Source organism: Saimiri boliviensis, chromosome 2 (genome assembly GCF_048565385.1).
Source record: "Saimiri boliviensis isolate mSaiBol1 chromosome 2, mSaiBol1.pri, whole genome shotgun sequence".
In the NCBI taxonomy this organism is placed as follows: Eukaryota; Metazoa; Chordata; class Mammalia; order Primates; family Cebidae; genus Saimiri; species Saimiri boliviensis.
In genome coordinates, this window is record NC_133450.1 from 159,054,134 (window position 1) to 159,077,141 (window position 23,008).

Sequence of the window (23,008 nt, forward strand, 5' to 3'; positions counted from 1 at the left end):
ATGCTATAGCCCTACTTTAAAGAAACTTATCTACTGGAGAAACAAAAATTTTAAAGTATACAAAAAAATTCTAAACTGAACATTGTAATTGTCTAGCATAGGCAAATACTGACAGTAACAAACAGGTTTACAATTTTTAAGAAAGGTCATTTGGCATAGGAAGGACTTGACTGACCTTGAGGTAATGGTAGATTTTATATAAATGTTTCTAAGTAGAATGAATGTGTTTATAAAATGCACCTTAAAAATAGATGAACAAGTGCATAATATAGTACATAAGACAAATATTTTAAAACTGCAAAATATTTAAAATGTTCTGTTAAAGATAATTATACAAGTACAATGGTGGTTCAGTGAAATGGCTTTTGGATGTTCACCTTTGCTTGTGCAATAAGGTAAGCATTAGAGAGGACCTCATAGAAAAAGTGGTACTTGAACTGAGTTTTGATGATTGAATGAAGGTTCACTGCACAGAAAAAGTGGGTATACATTCTTAGGTAGACAGATAGCATGAGGAGTTATCTAGGCATGAAGCAGCATAGCAGTTGCTTGAAATGATTTAAGTCACTTAATATGGCTGGAAAATAGGTTGTATGTATGTTGGCAGTGGCAGGAGCTGAGATTGGAGATGGAGGCAGAAAGCAGCTCATGGAAAGCTCTATATTGCTACATTCATTTTAGGCTTTATCTTACAAACAGTGGAAAACTATTAAAGATGGTATTATTAATTATCATTTCCTTCTTACATGCTTTTTTATAAAATCAACTTTTAAACCACTTTGACAGGCTGAGAAATTGTGAAGTGCCCTTTTGAGGAGCCAGGTACTTGTATCACTATACCGACACTGCATCAGGATTCATGGTTCAGATGTTTATTCTATTGCTTGTTCTTGTGATAGTCTTTTGTCAGAATAATCACTATGATGTCTATTGTGATTTCCTTGCCTTTCTTTATAATTAAACTTATACAGCGAGAAAACGTCATTGAATATAAACACTGTTTGATTACAAAAAATGAGAATGAAGAGTACAACCTCAGTGGGACAAAGAAGAACTTCAGTAGTCTTAAAGATCTTTTGAATTGTTACCAGATGGAAACTGTTCGCTCAGACAATATAATTTTCCAGTTTACTAAATGCTGTCCCCCAAGGCCAAAAGGTAAAATAGTTTTCCAGTTATTTTAAAATTACTGGTCATGGATTGTGTATGTGGTGTGAAGTATCTTCAGTACACTGATTTCAAAGGATATATGAAAGCAGCAGCTCTAAAAGTCAGTTTTATCTTATTCTCTTGTACAAGCATCAATCAAATAAGATTGTTTACTTTGGTTTCAGTGGTCTAGAAGTGACTTGAAGTGCAATTATTCTAAAATAAGATTTTAAGGATAATAATGGTGTGGTATAATGTCACTTATTTATGAGCTGGAAGACCTCACTACTAAATTCTCATGTTATTGTAAGTAGAATTTTTAGGATTTTAATTTGTTGTTGTTGTTGTTTGTTTGTTTGTTTGTTTGTTTTTTTGAGACAGAGTCTTGCTCTGTTGCCATGCGCCAGGCTGGAGTGCAGTGGCGTGATCTCGGCTCACTGCAACCTCCGCCTCCTGGATTCAAGCAATTCTCCTGCCTCAGCCTCCCAAGTAGCTGGGACTACAGGCGCACACCACCATGCCCAGCTAATTTTTGTATTTTATTAGTAGAGACGGGGTTTCACCATGTTGGCCAGAATGGTCTCGATCTCTTGACCTCGTGATCTACCTGCCTCAGCCTCCCAAAGTTCTGGGATTACAGGCGTGAGCCACAATTTCTGTATTTTTAAAGTAAAGATAGTAAAGTTGGAATCCCTTGAAATAATGAACCTTATTATTAAAAGTTATTAAAATTCCTGAAAAATGATATGAGTTAAAGAAGTGATTATAATTTTGAATTAATAAAATAACTGGCAGGGGTACACCAAAATTCAAATTACATTAATTAAGGAAGTGATCATAATTTTGAATGCATTAAGTAAGAATAAGACATCAAAGTTCAATGAGTTAACCTTTAAAATAATCTTGTTATAAAAAAGCAGTTAAGCATTTCTTATATATAGAATACATTTCATTTTACTCTTTCATTTTCAATGTATTTTGACATGATATATATATTTTATTTTTTCAGATAAATCAAACCTTCTAGTCTTCAGAATGAATGGTGTTTCTGATGTCCCAATCTCACCAACATTACAGAGGCATAATAACGTGAACCAAATGGTGTTTCACAAAATTAGAAATGAAGATTTGATATTTGTAAGTCATTAGATACTGATTACTATCTTTTTTGTCCTTTTAAAACAACATCTGTTTTCTTGATTTACATTCAGGTGACATTTGGATCTATTTTGTTATAACGTATACAAATTTAGTTGTGATTTAAGTATTTTTCTTAGGAAAAATATACAAATTTCATGTTAGAAGTGAGCAAAATTAATTATCCTAAGAATGTAATTTAAAATTTCTTTTTGGAAATTTAAAAATGATTTTTCACAAATCTTAAATTAAAAATTAAAAATCTACAAAAATTTATATCTTAACTCTCAAGTTCTCAAGAAAAGGGAATTCAAGGGATTAAAAATGAGAACAAAATCCAGCCATCTTTCAGTGTCTTGGAGGGACTGGTTCCAGGATTATGCTTGGGTACCAAGGTTTGAGCATACTTAAGTCCTCGATTTGGCCCTGTGGAACCTGTGGATATGAAAAGTTAGCCCTCCATATATGCAGGTTTTGCATCCCATGAACACTGTATTTCTTTTTTAAAATAACTAAATATTTTCTAAAATTATTTATTTATTTTTTAGAGGTGAGACTTGCCCTATCTCCCAGGCTGGAGTGCAGAAATACTGTATTTTCCATCTGGGTTTCTTCGCAGATGCAGAACTGCCTTGCCAGTACAGAGGGCCCACTGCATTTACTGAAGAAAAAAAAAAAAAAAATTCACATATAAATAGAGCCGTGCACTCCAATCCCATGTTGTTTAAGGGTCAACTGTAGTACCTAAGATCTAATAATTTGGCTGCCAGCTGATTAGGGTTGGTGATTAGCCACACTTATCAAGGGGGTTAAGATTTAAAAGGCCATGTCTCAGACTTGGGCAAGGCCAGGAGTTAAAAGTGAGACTATCCCTGAATAAAACCAGGACTATTAATTAAATACATCCTCAGTAAAACAATATATACAATGTGAAAAATTCACTCACTGGCAAGCAGAGAAGAAAGGCAATGTCATCACTTTTAATTGGGCTTCTAGTGAGGAAAAGGATTCTTTCATAAGAATTTGTCATCATGAGCTTTTGAATTTGGGCTTCATTATACTACCTACATAGACTCAGAAATTCTATATTAAAAGTGGTACTCTCCTAATATTGTGTGGTTCTTGAAAGAAACAAATAAAAAATCTTTTTGGAACCATATACTCTTAACCTAGGCAACCCATGAATTCCACAGATAAAACCATTCCAAACGTGAGCTTTTAAGAGAAAATTTAGAAACATACAAAGAAGTAATGCAGGATTAAGTAAGAGTCAGCAGACCAACAAACATCAAAATTAGAACTCCAGGAACTTTCTGTCAGAATTTTCAGATACAGACTATAAAGTACATATGAATGTTTAAAGATAGAAAAGGAATTGAAAACATGGAGAAATAAGAAGACATTGTTTTAACAAACAAAAAACATTTCAGGAAAAAAAGCATAGAAATTATAAATATGCTCATTGACATTAAAGCAGAATATACAGGTTGAAAAGGAAATTACTTAACAGCTGAAGCAAGAATTAGTGAATTGCAAGATAGATCTGAAGAAACTATTAAGAATGCAGCAGTTAGGGAGAAAGAAATGGAACATATGAAAGAGGATTAAGGAACATGGAAGGCATTATGAGAAAGACCAACTGATATCTGAGCTCTATAAGGAAACGATAGAATTAGCCAGAATAATAAAGACAAGAATCCTCATGTGAGTAATAGGAAACAGAGTGGCCAGGTAACTTGACTAATATTAAAAAAAACTAATAAATAGTAGAGCTTGGATTTGAACAAAAGCAGCCTTACTTCAGAGTGCAGGCTTTCAACAATTACTTTATAAAGATACGCAAGAAATACTAGTGCTAGTGGTAACAGCTAACACTTAATGCACATTTACTATGTGTCAAGACTGTACTAAGTATTTTTATGTATTTATTCACTTACTGTTCATAACAATCCTATGGGAAAAAGAGTTACTATTCTCATTTTTGACATGAAGAAACTAAGACAGCTGTAGCACAGAGATAAAATAGCCTGTACAAGGTCATACAACTAGTAAGTGATAATAAGAAAAAGTCAGATATTCTGCCTCTATAGACCACACTCTGTTGCACTAGTAGGAAACGCAAACAAATGATTCTCATGTAAGCAAATATAGGTAAACAATGACTCTGTTTTTTAAAAAGTGACAATTATAGCCCATTCAGGAAATTTCAAAACCGAGTAGAGTCAAAATACACTTAATTCATCAATCCTTGTTTTCTGTCTCATTACTAATTAAGGAAGCAGAATAAAAGAATTAATTTGGAGTCTCAAATCTGGGTTTAGATTGTAAGGGAAATACTTGCTTATGGATTTAAAAAATTCTTCCTCATTGAACATATTTTCTTGTTCTGACCTCTTTCTCCATCTTTACTCATTCTTTTCTCTTACCTCTTTCTCTTGAAGAATGAAAGCCTTGGCCAAGGCACTTTTACAAAGATTTTTAAAGGCATACGAAGAGAAGTAGGAGACTATGGCCAACTGCATGAAACAGAAGTTCTTTTAAAAGTTCTGGATAAAGCACATAGAAACTATTCAGAGGTGTGTATGTTCTTTATGTAATTCATGTAGTTTATGCTGTTTAAAGATGTGCTCTCATATGTATACAATGTACTTGTGTGTAGCTTTCCAAAATTGTAATTTTTAAATATGTCAAGGACTTTTCTGAGGATATATTCTTGTGGGCTACAGAATTACAGGGTTTTTAAATTATGGAATTGTTTAAAAAATGATAACGTGGGGAAGAATGCTGGATATAGATTGAAGGGGGAATGGAAGCAGCAAACCACCTAGTTATGTATGCACCTATGCAACAACCCTGCATGATCTGCACATATACCCCAGAACCTAAAGTACAATAAAACAATAACTTAATTCCAAACACATTATATTTAGCATTATGTTTGGAGTGTTATTACATTTCTGCATATACTGTGGCCATGGATTTTCAAACTTAGCTCTGCAGAGCTTTCTTTATGGTTTACACAGAGGTTCTTCTATAATTTCATTTATTTTTTTACAAAAAGTGTGAAAGGCACTGTACTAAGGAACATTCTTAGTGAATCTGGATGTCTCTGGGCATCATTCAGAGATGCTAGCAGGCAGACCACGTGTGCAGTTGCCAGAGCTCTGAACATAGCAAGATATGATAGTTACAATATCTTAAAGGGTGTTAGTGGAAGATTATGTGAAAAATTCAAGCCAAAGAGTTGTTCTAATCCAGAACACCACAGTACTGGTAATCGTGATTCACTGAACAGTCATACCCAGGGGTTTTAGTCAAAGTTTAGTTGAATTAAAGTGAAGTTAAAACTATGCTAGTATCCTGACACAGATGTCGTGATATTTTATCTGCACATTCTTAATTCTTTACAAGTACTATTTAAAGCAGGCGTCCCCAAACTACGGCCCACGGGCCACATGTGGCCCCCTAAGGCCATTTATCCGCCCCCCCGCTGCACTTCAGGAAGGGGCACCTCTTTCATTGGTGGTCAGTGAGAGGAGCACAGTGTGTGGCAGCCCTCCAACGGTCTGAGGGACAGTGAACTGGCCCCCTGTGTAAAAAGTTTGGGGACGCCTGATTTAAAGGCTGCATCCATCTACCTCAGTTCTATCTCTAATATCTACCTCTAGTTGTATGTACATCTCTGCTCTATCTCAGACGTTACAGGTCAAGCCTGTTTGACTGGCATCATTCATGGTTCCCGTACCACTCTCGTCTCTCACTTTGATTTCCGTATTTCAGGCTTACCCAGGGGTTTCTTCAGAAGGTTGATGGCAGTTGCAGGTCCATATAAGGGGACCAAAGCACTTTTATGCCTAATTATTATAGTCATACTGAGAGTAGGAGAAAGTTCATCTTTATTATGGCAGAGAAATTTTTCTGAACTATGAGTACTTGAAGACACAGTCAAACAGTAATTCTTCATACTTTTTGTTTTTCTTTTCCTTAGTCTTTCTTTGAAGCAGCAAGCATGATGAGCCAGCTTTCTCACAAGCATTTGGTTTTAAATTATGGAGTATGTGTCTGCGGAGAGGAGAGTAAGTAAAACTACAAGCTTTCTTATGCCTTTCTCAGAGGATCTGTTTTTGTTTATATAGAAATTTCAATTTCAGGATCAAAGCTAGGTATCAGTGTAAACCGTAATTTAACAGGAGTTATTTTTGAAACTGAAAACACTGCAGAACTGTTCAGTTACATCTTGTGAAAAAGGAAACCAATGAAGGAAGTTAAAAGTAGAAGGTTACAATGCCCAAACTAATAGAGTATTATAGTCAAAAAAAAGTCTAATAGAGCTAAATGAAATGACTATGTTGATATGATACTAGATATATTTTTGGCTACATTTAGATTGTTCATAGAAACTACCAAAGGTAGAAATAGTACCCATGCTTTAATAGTATACAAGCATGCCTCATTTTATTGCACTTTGCTTTATTGTTCTTCTTACTGTGTTTTTTACATATTGAAGGTTTATGGCAACCCACTGTCTAGCAAGTTTGTTGGCAACATTTTTCCAACAGCACGTGCTCATTTCATGTCTCTGTGTCACATTTTGGTAATTCTGGCAACATTTCAAACTTTTTAAAAAGTATATGTTAAGGTGATCTGTGATCAGTAATCTTTATTGTTAGTATTGTAATTATTTTGAGATGTCCCAAACAAAGCAAATGTAAGAAGGCAAACTTAATAGATAAATGCAGTGTGTGCTCTGACTCCTCCATCAATTAACCTGTCCTTTGTCTCTCTCCCTCTCCTGAGGCCTTCCTGTTTGCTGAGACAACAGTATTGAAATTAAGCCACTGAATAATCCTACAGTGGTCTTTAAATGTTCAAGTGAAAGGAAGATTCACCAGTCTCTCACTTTAAATCGAAAGCTAGAAATGATTAAGCTTAGTGAGGCAGGCATGCTTTTAAAAAAATACTTTTAAAAAGGTATATTCATTGATTTTTTTGGAGATATAATGGTGTTGCACATTAAATAAACTCCATTATAGTGTAAATATAAGTTTCATATGTATTGGCATACCAAGAAATTCATGACTTGCTTTATTGTGATATTTGCTTTATTATGGTAGTCTAAAATGAAACTGGTAATATATTCGAGGTATGCTTGTGTTTTAGTGCCTGCCAAAGTTTACATTCAAGAAAATTGTTTATATAATTACCCATTTTTCAATAATAATACAGATTAAATATACATCTACACTTATATAACATTTTTTCATGTCTTTGAAAATTGATAGTCTTTTCAAAAGCAGTGGTTTGGAACCTGTTATATGGAGGTATCTGAGAGGCCCCTGTGGACCACAAAGGAATCCAGGAATATTTTTGGAAGCCAGTATTTGTTTATCTGGCAAAATATGTTTTATTTTATTTTTTTAAAGTTTTAAAGATAAAGCAGTACAAAACATTTTTGTATTTCTGCAGAATAAATTAAAAGAACAAATGGAGCTAGAACTCAAATTCTCCTTTATGTCTAAAATATTATAGACATTGTTAGTAATTTTTGTGTGTACAAGAACTTTAGGCAGGTTTGAATGTCTAAAAAGTTATGTGGAAGAGAAATCAAGTGAGAAATCTTCATTTATTTTTAAAAAGCAGCCATAATTCAGTACTAATATATAGAGGTGTGCTGGTTTATTATTATATTACACATATATGTTACCTGTAATATAATAATATATAATTTAACTCCTACTCTTGCTGTTGTAAGTAAACTAAAAACCAAAAATATAATGCTGTATATCCATTAAGTTTTCTTTAAAGCAGTGAGTTTTGTTTAATTTTCTTTACCTGTAATGTAAGTATAAATATATTTATAAAGATTTAAATTACATATATTTAATTATATTTATACTTAAGGCTAATTATTATTACTTATATTTTAATGCAGATATTCTGGTTCAGGAGTTTGTAAAATTTGGATCACTAGATACATATCTGAAAAAGAATAAAAATTGTATAAATATATTATGGAAACTTGAAGTTGCTAAACAGTTGGCATGGGCCATGCATTTTCTAGTAAGTAGTATATCCTTTTTATCAAAAGATACTGTTTTATTTTATGAAACAATATACAAATTATCTTTACCTGGAAACAAGAAATAAATCTGTACTTGGATGCCAATTCATGTAAAGTAGTCTGTGTTAGATGATGAAAGAGGTTACTTGAGGCATGTGTTTATGTATGTAAAATCACTTTTGAAAAAATAGTTTTGTCATCCTATCAGTATCTTAGAACTACTAATAGACAATCATGATATTTTGTGTCTCTTGGATTTAGAAAATTTAACCAAAAATTATGCAGAAACATCTGCTATATTTTTGGCCCATTGTACATTATGTCCATGAGAAAGCAGTGTTGTCAGAGAAGAATACTAGAGGGCCTGCCAGTGATCAGACCCCTCAGGGTGCATCTATGTCCTGCTGCAGAACTGAAGTAATATTTCTTAATGTCAGCTCCTATCCAGAAATACAAACCATCCTAACCTTAGAATTCATGTGAAGTGTCACTTGGTAGTTTTAATTTATTCATTTCTTCACAAGTGTAGATTATTATGTTATTTAAAATGTAAGACAGCATAGTTAGGAGTCATAAATTTCCTTTTATCTCAATGCATGCCTCCAAATTAATATTTATTATACTATCTTAGATATATTTCTTCTTTAAATCTGTTTTGAGGTCTTGAACATACTAAATGCTGAAATATTTGTGGATTGATATTTGAATATATGTGTGTTTAACTCTAATAGGAAGAAAAGACCCTTATTCATGGGAATGTGTGTGCCAAAAATATTCTACTTATCAGAGAAGAAGACAGGAAGACAGGAAATCCTCCTTTCATCAAACTTAGTGACCCTGGCATTAGTATTACAGTTTTGCCAAAGGACAGTAAGTTCTGTAGAAATACATAAAATGTTACTGAGCTTTACTTGGGCAGTGGTGTAAAGAACATGTTATTAATTTTCCTTGAACTCCATTTAATTAATATGTTCCTGACTAATAATAAAGTTATCACTTTTAGCAATTTAAATTAAGTTAGTTAAATCTTAGTCTATTTTTCTTACTTATAAGCATATAACCATGGACTGTGAGGTTATTTTTTTAAAAACAGTTTTAATCTGTAATTATGTGTGAAGAGTAGGATTTTATCCATTTTTAATATGAAGTTTTCTAATATTCCTTGAGCCACAAGTAAATTTTCTAACTATTCTTCTAGTCACTAAATAAAAACTTATCTAGCCTGAGATCTTAGGGTTTTTTCTGCCCCCTGTGAAGAAATTAGTTTAATTATCCAGCTAACTGTGACTCCTTAAAACCTTAAAAAAAACCCCTTTCATTTGTATCTGTTAATCTTTACTACTTAACACTTAACGCAGTGTTAAAAATAGAAATTTCAGTCAGATAGTTGAGAGGGATTTTTTGGGCTCTAGATAATTGTAATTAAATTTGGTAACTTAGCTAATTTCTCTAACTGGATGTTCTAAATTTAGAATATAAATTGATCAATTTTTGTGCATTGATGTATCCTGTTGTAAGTCAATAGTACATAAACTTGATGCCTTATCTGACAGTGAAGACAGTGATAACTGGGCAGTAGTACAGGAGTATGGAGTATGGCAGAAAAATAGTACAGGGTCTTAAGTCTGGTATTCTGGGAAATCTTATCCTTTGGAATGGGAAGTGAAGATGGAAAAAAATGTATTCATAGGGTGAAGGTATTTATCTGTCAATCATTGTTTTTGTCTGTCTGTCTATGTCAGAATACCGGAAAGTAAAGTTATATTGCTTCCTCCTTTCTTGAATACTGTCTTTCTGGTGGAATCAAAGACCACAGAAACTTTACTTGGAAATTCCATGATTTGAGCAGAGCCCACTTGTATCAATTCCATCCCTAGAATATGTTGGTGCAGTTTAGCCATCCATCCGCCATAAATGCCTGTTGGTCCTTTTTTTGTTTTTTTGTTTTTGTTTTTTTTTTTATCTGCAAGTGAGAATTGCCATGGCTATTAAATCATTAGGACAATCTGAATGATGTAACATTATCTTTACTACGTAAGCATTGTAAAGAAATACCAAGAAGTATCAAGGGGCAATTTTAGGATAAACTAGATAGAAAAAATTTTTTGACTATTTAGTGCAGTGGCTCATGGCTGTAATCTTAACAACTTTGGGAGGCTGAGGCTGGTGGATAGCTTAAGCCCAATAGGTCAAAGCATAGTGAGCTGCCATCATGCCACTGCACTCCAGCCTGGGTGACAGAGTGACACCCTGTCTCAAAAAAAAATTTTTTTTTTGTAAGGTAAAACTAATGGAAAGAGGTTGAGAAAGTGATATGCGAATTGAGACACTATAAGTTTAACGGAAAGAAGATGAATTGATTCAGAATTCACCGTACAGGATTCTAGTTCTGTCTCTGCTTCTAACAAATTGTGTGCCTCTGGGCAGATTCCTCAATCGTGTGTCTCCATGTTGTCACTGTTAAAGATGAGGTATTGAATTAGATAATCTTGAAGGTCCCTTCTGGCTCTTAAGTTTATGCAGTCATGTGCACATCATGTGCACATCCCCTCCAAAATAAATAGGCCTGATTATTCAAATGAACTTTAAGCTATTTACATATAAAAGATTGGTTTACTTGCAAATTATTTAATCCTACTCTGTTCAAATCATTTAAAAGTCCTTCAGGAGAGAATACCATGGGTACCACCTGAATGCATTGAAAATCCTAAAAATTTAAATTTGGCAACAGACAAATGGAGTTTTGGTACCACTTTGTGGGAAATCTGCAGTGGAGGAGATAAACCCTTAAGTGCTCTGGATTCTCAAAGAGTAAGTTTATACAGATTAAGTTAGAATTATTCTCTCTCTGAATTTTCATAATACTTTCACATGATTTAATACTGTTTAGCCCATCTAATTTTAAAAAGAAGGTTGGTGTGGCATTATGCAATTTATTCCCAGTTTGTGGTTCTTTAATTATAGAAGCTGCAATTTTATGAAGATAGGCACCAGCTTCCTGCACCAAAGTGGGCAGAATTAGCAAACCTTATAAATAATTGTATGGATTATGAACCAGATTTCAGGCCTTCCTTCAGAGCCATCATACGAGATCTTAACAGTTTGTTTACACCAGGTATGTATTGATGAAGTGATCTCACTGATTTTCCAGGCTTCTCTCTTTATTTAATGAACCTTTACTAATTTTGTAATTCCTTTAAAAATTTTTCTTAATGTCCTTTGGACCCTCTTAGTATCTTATGTTCATATGCCTTTCATGATTTATACATATTCTAATCTTGACTGATAATTATTTTCATTTTTTAAAAAACAGGCCTTTCCTCTTTCAGTAAATTAATTTTAGTTTGCCATTTAATGAGTTATAAACTATAGCGTTTTTGTTTTGCTTCAATTGACTTTTAAAAAGCAGTTCTTTTTAACATTTCTCATATATTTTATAATTGGTTTTCTAAACATGAGCTTTATTTGTTTTGGTTTATTTTTTCCTTTTTCAAAATACTGAGCTGATATACACGTGTTTGACCTATAGGTGCTTTCTACTCCAGTATTACTCACCTTTCTCACAATAACTTTCAGCATATTACCTTACTTTATGAATATTAAAACTCATTTTGGAAAACAAATATTTATCCTTTGTAAAATCTCTCTTGAAAGCCTGTCAGATTATGGGTAATGATAAAAGGCTTCCATTAATATAATCTAAACTATTTGAGCTTACCTGTATCATTTAGTATTTATAACTCATGATTATTTTCGTCAACTTGAATGTATATCAGTATAGTCCAGAGAATATTTTGCTAACTAAAGGTGGTAATATTCTTTATTTCTCCAGATTATGAACTATTAACAGAAAATGACATGTTACCAAACATAAGGATGGGTCTTTCAGGGTTTTCTGTTGCTTTTGAAGACAGGGATCCTACACAGTTTGAAGAGAGACATTTGAAATTTCTACAGCAACCTGGCAAGGTAAATTGTCAGAAGTTTTTCAAATACAGTATAATCATTTTATTTAGGAAAAACTTAAGAGAGTTTCTAAAGTTCACTTACTGTAACATTTTAAGGAGTACTTGTAGAAAAAAAAGGTTTGGTTGTCAGATGTTGGAGAAGTCCTGTGTTAAATAAACAGCTATCTTTACTGAATAACTTTTCAGAGGCTTTAACATGTAATGTGCATTGAGTCTTCAAGAGGATGATAAATTAGGCAGTATTACTCAAATTGACTTGACCAATAGACTGTTTCTTGATAGCAGGAGTTCATTATAAGTGATTCAGTGAAATAGAGAAAGGAACATGTATGCTTTTCTACCTGCCTTTCTGCCTGTAGTCATCTCAGGGAGAATTAATCAGACTTGCTGCTTAGGGTCTAGGATTTTGACTGTGCCATATTCACTAGCAGTCTCTGTCTATTAAAAGATCAATCATGTATAACCTACATATTCTAAGTAAGACCAGGGAATGCTCCGTTCTTAGAAGGTCCAGTCATAGTGGTAAGCTCTCTCTTTCTCCCATAAGCTTGCTAGGATAAGGTTCTATATCATGTGGCCTTAGGAATTGGATTTTGGCATGGACACAATATAAAGTTCTCACTTAGACCTTGTAATTAAGCTAAATATTTGAATCCAGTTTTACTAGGGTTATATTAAGTATTGGTTTAGTTATCTTAATACTTTGCTGTTGTTTCCTGTTTGTAACATATTCTTGGAATATTTTATTCTTTGAAGGGGGTTGTAGCAAAGCCAACAAAACATACCAAGTCCAGGTCTTTGGGTGTATTAGTTATCTCTTGCTGTATAACAAATCACCCCAAAACTTACAACTGAAAACATTTATTTTCTCCACTTGCTGTGAGTCAGGAATTTGGGAGCAATTTAGCTGGGTGGTTCTAGATTAAGGTCTCTCACAAGACTGTAATCAAGGAGTTAGCCAGGCCTTACATGTCATCTTAAGGCCTGACTGAGGGATGATCTGCTTACAGTCTCACTCTACATGGTTGTTGACAGGACTCAGAAAATCTGCTTCCAGGGTCACTTACATAGGCATCTCCATAGGACTGCTCACAACAGGGTAGCTGAGAGCAAACACCCAAAGTGGAAGCCATGGTCCTTTTATAACCTAATCTTAGCAGTAGCACCTTATCACTCTTGACATATTCATTTCATTATAAGCAAGTCAATAAAACCTGCCCATAATCAAGAAGAGGTGATGATAAGAGCATGACTGCTAGAAGGTAGGAAATATTGGGAAATATTTCAGAGGCCACATGCCTAACTGGCTGACCTTGGTGATAATTCCATGTTGATAGCTTCAAATTCTCAGTAGTATGCAATATGTCCAAAATTTATTAGACCATAGAAACATTTTTACCCTCCATTAACTATGGACATTGCATGGAAAGTTATTCTCTAGAGCAGTTTGCTAAATGATACTTTAGACTTAAGAGTAATCTCTTCATTTTACAATTAGAAAAACTGAGGTCTAGAGATACTATGTAATTGCCTATGGCCACAGCTAGATATTAGCAGATGTGAGATGAGGACCTTGTTTCTGTACTCCTACTTCCACACTATTTCCACTGTTCTATATACGTATTTGATTGTGTTTGTGTGAGTATGCTTCAGTTGCATTATCATCTTCTATTGTCTTTATAGGGCAAATCATGTATTTTGCCATTAAGACATAAAGAAAGTAATTTTTGTATTCCCACATAGGGATACATTGTGATCACAAAGCAAACACTCATTTTTTTAATAGAAAAGGCAAAAATTAGTATAATATGAATTATTCATGGGTTTCTGGTTGAAATCTGTTTTAATTTGTTGTTAATTATATGCCAATATTTTCATGACTAGAAACACTAATCACTGGATTTATGACTATAAATAATGGCTCAAAAATCATGAAAACCTTACAAATTACTTTCTCTGTGATCTTAAATAAACCACTTAATGTTTCTAGTCCTTAGATCCAACCTTTAGTAGATAGTATGGTATTTCTCAGAATTTGTGTTTGTGTGTCTGTGTGTGTGTGTGTGGACTATAGAGAGTGTTTTAGAAAAAGTCCAACTTGTTTGACATAAAAGGAAGGAGGATAGTGAAATTCCATTATCTTCAGTTGACATGGATATTTTCACTTAATTTTTAATTTTCTTCCTATGTTTGTATCTTTTCTCAACTTTTCTTCTTTTTTTTAATTTTACTTTAGGTTCTGGGGTACATGTGCAGGTCTTGCAGGATTGTTGCATAGGTACACACATGGCAGTGTGGTTTACTGCCTCCACCCCCATGTCACCTACATTTGGCATTTCTCCTCATGTTATCCCTCCCCAACCTCCCAGATCCCCCACTGTCTCTCCCTTGGACCCCTGCAAGAGACCCCAGTGTGTGATGCTCCCCTCCTTGTGTTCTCATTGTTCAACATAGCCTGTGAGTGAGAACATGTGGTGTTTGATTTTCTGTTCTTGTGTCAGTTTGCTGAGAATGATGGTTTCCAGATTCATTCATGTCCCTACAAAGGACATGAACTCATCATTTTTTATGGCTGCATAGTATTCCATGGTGTATTTGTGCCACATTTTCCTTGTCCAGTCTATCATTGATGGGCATTTGGGTTGCTTCCAGGTCTTTGCTATTGTAAACAGTGGTGCTATGAACATACATGTACATGTGTCTTGATAACAAAACGATTTATAATCCTTTGGGTATATACCCAGTAATGGGATTGCTGGTTCAGATGGAATTTCTATTTCTAGGTCCTTGAGGAAGTACCACACTGTCTTCCACAATGGTTGAACTAGTTTACACTCCCACCAACAGTGTAAAAGTGTTCCTATTTCTCTGTTTTTCTACATCCTCTCCAGCATCTGTTGTCTCCAGATTTTTTAATGATCGCCATTCTAACTGGTGTGAGGTGGTATCACAGTGTGGTTTTGACTTGCATTTCTCCAATCATCAGTATGATGAGCATTTTTTCATAAGTTTGTTGGCCTCATATATGTCTTCTTTTGAAAGGTGTCTGTTTATATCCTTCTCCCAGTTTTGGATGGGTTTGTTTTTTTCTTGTAAATTTGTTTTCTTGTTAATCTGTTTTAGTTCTTTGTAGATTCTGGATATTAGCTCTTTGTCAGATGGGTAGATTGCAAAAATTTTTTCCCATTCTGTTGGTTGCTGGTTCACGCTAATGATTGTTTCTTTTGCTGCACAGAAGTTCTGGAGTTTAATTAGGTTCCATGTGTTTATTTTGGCTTTTGTTGCCAATGCTTTTGGTGTTTTAGTCATGAAGTCCTTGCCTATGCCTATGTCCTGAATGGTTTTGCCTAGGTTTTCTTCTAGGGTTTTTATGGTGTTAGGTCTTATGTTTAAGTGTTTAATCCATCTGGAGTTAATTTTAGTGTAAGGTGTCAGGAAGGGGTCCAGTTTCTGCCTTCCGCACACTGCTAGCCAGTTTTCCTGACATCATTTATTAACAGGGAATCCTTTCCCCATTGCTTGTTTTTGTGAGGTTTGTCAAAGATCAGATGGTTGTATATGTGTGGTATTGCCTCCAAGGCCTCTCTTCTGTTCCATTGGTCTACATCTCTGTTTTGGTACCAGTACCATGCTGTTTTGATTACTGTAGCCTTGCATTATAGTTTGAAATCAGGTAGCATGATGCCTCCAGCTTTGTTCTTTTTGTTTAGGATTGTCTTGGCTATGTGGGCTCTCTTTTGGTTTCATATGAAGTTTAAGGTGTTTTTTTCCAGTTCTGTGAAGGTGGTCATTGGTAGCTTAATGGGGATAGCATTGAATCCATAAATTACTCTGGGCAGTATGGCCATTTTCAGGATATTCTTCCTAACCATGAGCATTGTGTTTGTCCATCTGTTTGTGTCCTCTCTTATTTCCTTGAGTAGTGGTTTGTAGTTCTTGAAGAGGTCCTTTACGTCCTTTGTTTGTTGTATTCCTAGGTATTTTATTCTCTTTGTGACAGTTGTGAATGGGAGTTCGCTCATGATTTGACTCTCTGTTAGTCTGTTATTGGTGAACAGAAATGCTTGCGATTTCTGCACACTGATTTTGTATTCTGAGACTTTGCTGAAGTTGCTTATCAGCTTAAGGAGATTTTGGGCTGAGACGATAGGGTCTTCTAAATATGTAATCATGTCATCTGCAAATAGTGACAATTTGACTTCTTCCTTTCCTAATTGAATACACTAAATGCCAGGTACTCTGTTGGTCACTATAGATATGGGTTATAGTCACTGGCTCTGAAGAGCTTACAACTTAGTAGAGGTGGATAGCCAACTAATTATAGAACAGTATGATAAGTATATACCGTATTTAAACTTCACACATGGTGTCTAAGAGTTTTGTAAGATGTGAATTGGAACAAATGTCAACATTATACTTAACGTATATTTGTGAATTGTTTATATATTGATTTTTGAGATAGCAAAACATAATTACGGGTTTCCTTTTCACACAAAATTCCATTAATGTGTTTGGTTATAGATTTAATTATTTAAAAAAAACAGAATGCAACAGGATGCAACAGTATTGTTATTCAGTACTTAACTGGGAATTTCTTTAGCATTATTCATAAAGTACCCCTAAGTTAAATGGTAACACAGTAAATTATAGTATATGTTTCTGTATCAACGTAACCAACATTGGTTAGGCACTTAGGCTCACTGGTTTTATTAGTCTGTTCTGATGCTGCTAATAAAGACATACCTGAGACTAGGTAATTTATAAATGGAAGAGGTTTAATTGACTCAGTTACCCATGGCTGGGGAGGCCTCAGGAAACTTGCAATCATGGCAGAAGGCACCTCTTCACAGGGCAACAGGAGAGAGAATGAGTGCCATCAAGGGAAATGCCAGATGTTTATAAAACCATCAGATCTCATGAGAACACACTCACAAAACCACCCCTGTGATTCAACTGCCTCCCACCAGGTCCCTCTGATGACACATGGGGATTATGGGGATTACAATTCAAGATGAGATTTGGGTGAGGACACTGCCAAAGCATATCACTGGTAGTTCTTTTACTCTCTCACTTGATTTCTGTGTTCCTATCTCAAACCCTTTTCTCTAGTCCTATCTCAAACCCTTCAGGTTTCCTATCCTAAATCCTGCTTTTTGTTACCAGTAATTTTCTTCGTGCTCTTCTTCCATAAGAAAAATAGAGGCATTCCAAATTAAAAGGGAGACTGATTTTTGCCTATCAAAGTGACAAAGATTTAGAAAAAGTATAATGACCATTGTTAGTAGGGATGTGATAAAGTACACATTTTCCCACTGTTTATTGGAACATCAAATAGTAACTAATTCGAGAGAGCTTCTAATGCAGTGTGTGTTAAGGGCCTTTGAAATGTTTGTATCTTTTGAACAGCTAATTGTTAATATTAGCTTATAAATACTTGTGTACGTCTTAATAGAGATGTACACAAGTATTTAAAGAATATTGCAATGACATGACTATTAATTTAAAAATTTTTCTTAATGTACATTTGTTTTCAGTGTTAAAAAATTAGTGCATTTGTGTGACAGTATACCACAGTTAAAAATCATTAATTTCAAGGAATATATAGTGGCACTGGAAAATAAATTTTATGGATACACTGTTTAGTAGAGGAAAAGAAGATAAAATTCTTCCTACTTTTGGTTTCTAAAATATGTTTTGGAATAATTTCTCACAACAGCCACATGAGACAGACATTTTATTATACTCCACTTTAAGGAAGGAAAAAAACCTCCTGTTAGGGAGAGGTGAATTGTCCAAGGTCAGAGAGACAGCAAGTTATGCATCAAGATTCCAATTCCCATCTGACTCGAGAGTCCTGGGTCTACCCACGTTGTTGTGTGGCCTTTTAAACTGTGTACAGATTTAACTTTGAGCCTACGTATGGTCTAGGTTTTTTTTTTTTTTAATTGACTTCAAGTATGTAATTGAAAATATAATCACTTAGAATTTTGTATTTCAAGAACTACATTGTTTTATCCTTTAAGAATGCAGTAATATCCAAATACACTAATTTGATTAATACCAAAAACCTATATTTTAAGTTATTGCAACTTACCAATTCTATGTAGTTAATGAGTCTTAGGTAAAAAGAATGGATTTCTTTAAAGATATCTTTAAACAAAAAAAGTAGGGCCATCCACAGGCTAAAAGTTTCTTTCTTCTTAATCTGCTGAAATTAACAAAATACCATAGACTATGTAGCTTAAACATCAGACATTTACTTCTCAATTCTAGAGCCTGGAAATTCTGAGATCAAAGTACTGGCAGGGGTTGGTTTCTGGTGAGGGCTCTCTTCTTGGCGTGCAGATGGCCATCTTCTTGCTATGTCCTCACATGGGAGAATGATTGCTCTAATGTCTCTTCCTCTTCTTATAAGGGCACTAGCCTTGTCACGTTAGGATTCCATCCTTATAACCTCATTTAACTTGTATCACCTCCTCACAAGGCCCTATATCCAAATACAGTCTCCAAATTCATCATATAAATTTTTTTTTGGCGGGGGGGGGGGGCAGTCACAGACATTTAACCCGTAACAGACACATTCCATCAAGATCACTGAAAGTGATATCAAGATATTTTGCAGAAGAGGAAAATCCTTTCTGGAAGTTAGTGACAAAAGTTTAGGAATTCCTCAGCATGTCCCTTGGCTTATTGTGATAATTAATGTTCATCATTTATTTAAATGTTTTTTTGAAGTAATTTATATTTTGGCCTGTAATTTGTCCAGAAGAAGTTAAATTTATAGGTTTACTACCCACCAGTTGAGATAGTATTTTCTTATCTTGTTCTAAGAGTTAAAGATGTGTCTACTAATTCTAGCTACTAGAATATTCTATAAAATTTATTTGTAATTTGCCTTGAAAACTTGTTATTTCCATCGTAATGTGACGTGTCATTTAGGGTAATTTTGGGAGTGTGGAGATGTGCCGATATGACCCCCGACAGGACAACACTGGGGAGGTGGTGGCTGTAAAAAAGCTTCAGCATAGTACTGAAGAGCACCTGAGAGACTTTGAAAGGGAAATTGAAATCTTGAAATCACTGCAGCATGACAACATTGTAAAGTACAAGGGAGTGTGCTACAGTGCTGGTAAGTTGACCATTGAAACCTATTTTATATTCAAGGTATGGGCCAGGCACAGTGACTCAGGCCTGTAATCCTAGCACTTAGGGAGGCTGTGGCAGGCACATCATGAGGTCAGGAGACTGAGACCATCCTGGCCAACCTGGTAAAAACCTGTCTCTACGAAAAATACAAAAAATTAGATGGGTATGGTGGCATGTGTGTGTAGTTCCAGCTACTAGGGAGGCTGCGGCAGGAGAATTGCCTGAACCTGAGAGGTGGAGGTTGCAGTGAGCCGAGATTGTGCCACTGCACTCCAACCTGGCGACAGAAAAAAAAAATTCAAGGTATGCTTGGCATCTTGTGTAACAGAAACGTACAGTGTCTAACAATCTGGACTTATGCCAATGCCCAGAGGGAGAAATATTCTATAATAACTGGAGATTGTGTTTGGTGATCATGGACATAACTAGAGGAAGTATTTGGCTAGTTAGGCATTCTTTTCACCTCTTAAGTTTACCAAGAGAGTATCATTTTTAAAGAAATTGGTTTTGCTTACATTTTCTATAAAAATATTTTTGAATTTGATGATTTTTGTTTTGTGTAAATGAAGAGAAAGGAAATAGTCTCATCAGTTTATTTTGTTTTGCCTAAAGAGTTACAGAAAACACACAAAAATAGTTTTAAAGCTTTTATTCAAAACGTTTTGTTTTTATTCAAAAGTTTTTGATTCATAAAGCTTATATTCTTAACAACTATATCACCTTTAATGTATAATAGTTTTGTCATCTTAGATTTTATATATGTTTGAGTCATTTATGATTTCAGTATAATATGGCAAAGTAAAACGTTGTTTCCATCTCTGTTAAAAGGTCGGCGTAATCTAAAATTAATTATGGAATATTTACCATATGGAAGTTTACGAGACTATCTTCAAAAACATAAAGAACGGATAGATCACAAAAAACTTCTGCAGTACACATCTCAGATCTGCAAGGTACCTAATATCCTGATTGTTTGCTGTAGCTGAAGCAAGCATGTTGAAGTAATTGTTAGGAAATCATCTAGACTTTTTCTTAGATAATAAAGGGAATAGGAGTAAGACAATTTAAATTGTTTATGTTCATAAAACTAACTGAAAGAAAAATGTTTTATCCATAGGGTATGGAGTATCTTGGTACAAAAAGGTATATCCACAGGGATCTGGCAACAAGAAATATATTGGTGGAGAATGAGAACAGAGTTAAAATTGGAGATTTTGGGTTAACCAAAGTCTTGCCACAAGACAAAGAATACTATAAAGTAAAAGAACCTGGTGAAAGTCCCATATTCTGGTGAGTACATTTCAGTGTAAGTGAAATTTTAGAGCACAGATTTCAAACTTTGTTATTAATAGTTTGTCATTTATATTTACAATAACAGTGAACATTTACTCTGCTTACATTGGGCTAAATGCATTTTATAATCTCATTTAACCTTTATAACAACCCTTGAAGAACATGAATGATTATTATCTCCATTTTAAGCATGGAGAACTGAATACCCTACCCAAGGTGAGATGACTAGTAAATCACTGAACCAGGATTCAAACCCAGGAAGTCTGATCCCAGAGTTCGCTTGTAAGCCTTCCTAAACATGATAATGCTTTAATCTGGCATTAATTGAATATTTTAATATGTTGCAGCAATTTGAAGCTAAAGGTGTGTGTGTGTGTGTGTGTGTGTGTGTGTGTGTGTGTGTGTGTGTGTGTGTGTTTTTGAGATAGAGTTTCGCTGTTACCCAGGCTGGAGTGCAATGGTGCGATCTCGGCTCACGGCAACCTCCGCCTCTTGGGTTCAAGCAATTCTCCTGCCTCAGCCTCCCGAGTAGCTGGGACTACAGGCACGCGCTACCATGCCCAGCTAATTTTTGTATTTTTAGTAGAGACGGGATTTCACCATGTTGGCCAGGATGGTCTCGATCTCTTGACCTCGTGATCCACCCACCTTGGCCTCCCAAAGTGCTGGGATTATAGGCTTGAGCCACTGCACCCGGCCGCTAAAGGTTATTTTTGATATGAATTAATTGTGAGGAGCATTCAAACCTAATTTTTTATGTGGAATATACCGTTTCTGTTTATCTGTGCTTTGATGGAAGATTTCCTTTTTTATGCCTTCATTCATTTACAGTGCATTTTCCTTTCTAGGAATGATTTGGTGGAATTATATTAGAATATTTTGGTTTTGCATACATTCTAATAGGCTTTCATTCTGATTTATTCATCTGCTAAAATACTTTTAAGACAATGTTATTTGAGTCAGATGTTAGTGTTAAAGGAGGGGTTTTTATTTTGGCTAAGTATGTTTTATTTACATTCTTGATATTTAATTTGAAAATCAGAATTACTGATTCAAATAATGTAACTGCCAGTTTATAAATATTTTTCTGTGGATCATCAGAATGACTAGAAATGTATACATTATTCAGTTTGCTGCTGCCATGTTCACAGATCATCTGCATGTGCTAGCTATCTTTATTTTGTATGTGTAAATTTTTCAACTAATTCCAATGATTGCAAATTATTAGTCTGGAAATAAATCAGGTAAGAAAGCACAAATGATTTAGAACAGATTATTTCCACAGGTGGGTAACTTATAATGCTATTATGAATGTGTTTTAAATTAAGAGTCTTTTATCTTTTAAAGATACATCTTGAAGTAATTTATGATTGAAATACTATGATGTTTGAGATTCACTTTATATAAATTCACTGGGGTGACTGGGGTGGAGGTGTGGAGTAATACATGAAACAAGAGGGGCAATGAGTTTAGCTGAGTGACAGGTACATGGTTGTTCATTGTTGTCTAATTTGTGTAAGTTTGACATATTTCATAATATTAACAATACTTTTTGAGGAATGTCCTCCTGCTAATCATTAGAACTGCTTTCATCTAATTATTTTTAGGGTATTAGTTAAACTGAAAAGTAAAACTCATCTAAAAATAATCATCTGTTTTGGTCATATCCCCAGTGGTATATGAATTTCTTTTTATTATTTTCAGAATGAGAAATTAAAGAGGTTAAATAAAACTAGCTGGCAGTCAGTAAATATTAGTTATATGAAGATCCAGAGATATGGATATACATACTCATTATGTTAATAAACATTTATTAATTCTCTACAGTGCTCCAAATACTATATAGGGACCTAGGGATATGAAGATAGGATTAGCATAAGAAGAGATGGACTGTCCCTTAGCAGGAAGGCTGAACTAAAAGGAAAAGTTGGATGTGGTAGGCAAATTTAACTGACAGCTCTGCTACCCATAGCCCCTTCCCTTTAAGGCTTGTAATCAGGAAAAGTCAAACGTATAATCAAATCATTGCAACCATTTTTTTTTCCCTCCAGGATTCATCTTTAAATGCATCTTTGCATCTTAACTTGCAAAGAATAGCTTATTTTCACTTCTTAGAAGGGACTCTGCAGTTAACCCTGGTATTGTCTATAGAGACAGAAATAAATTTATTTGGATTTCTGTATCAGAGGTTCCCAAGACCACCCCCATGTTGACAATTTGCTGGGAAGACTCACAGGACTCACAATATATCCAT

General features: G+C 34.6%; 1 protein-coding gene across 1 annotated transcript in view; it reads left to right on the forward strand.

The window, feature by feature from the left end:
- Nucleotides 1-23,008, forward strand: part of JAK2 (Janus kinase 2) — a 120,547-nt gene that overhangs the window by 91,472 nt on the left and 6,067 nt on the right. Inside the window, exons 11-22 of the mRNA XM_039461525.2 lie at nt 972-1,158; nt 2,159-2,286; nt 4,728-4,862; nt 6,275-6,362; nt 8,219-8,346; nt 9,079-9,217; nt 11,007-11,158; nt 11,312-11,462; nt 12,180-12,316; nt 19,255-19,444; nt 20,290-20,414; nt 20,579-20,751. Of these exons, the coding sequence (XP_039317459.1) occupies nt 972-1,158; nt 2,159-2,286; nt 4,728-4,862; nt 6,275-6,362; nt 8,219-8,346; nt 9,079-9,217; nt 11,007-11,158; nt 11,312-11,462; nt 12,180-12,316; nt 19,255-19,444; nt 20,290-20,414; nt 20,579-20,751 (1,733 nt within the window). The remainder of the gene's footprint in view (nt 1-971; nt 1,159-2,158; nt 2,287-4,727; nt 4,863-6,274; nt 6,363-8,218; nt 8,347-9,078; nt 9,218-11,006; nt 11,159-11,311; nt 11,463-12,179; nt 12,317-19,254; nt 19,445-20,289; nt 20,415-20,578; nt 20,752-23,008) is intronic.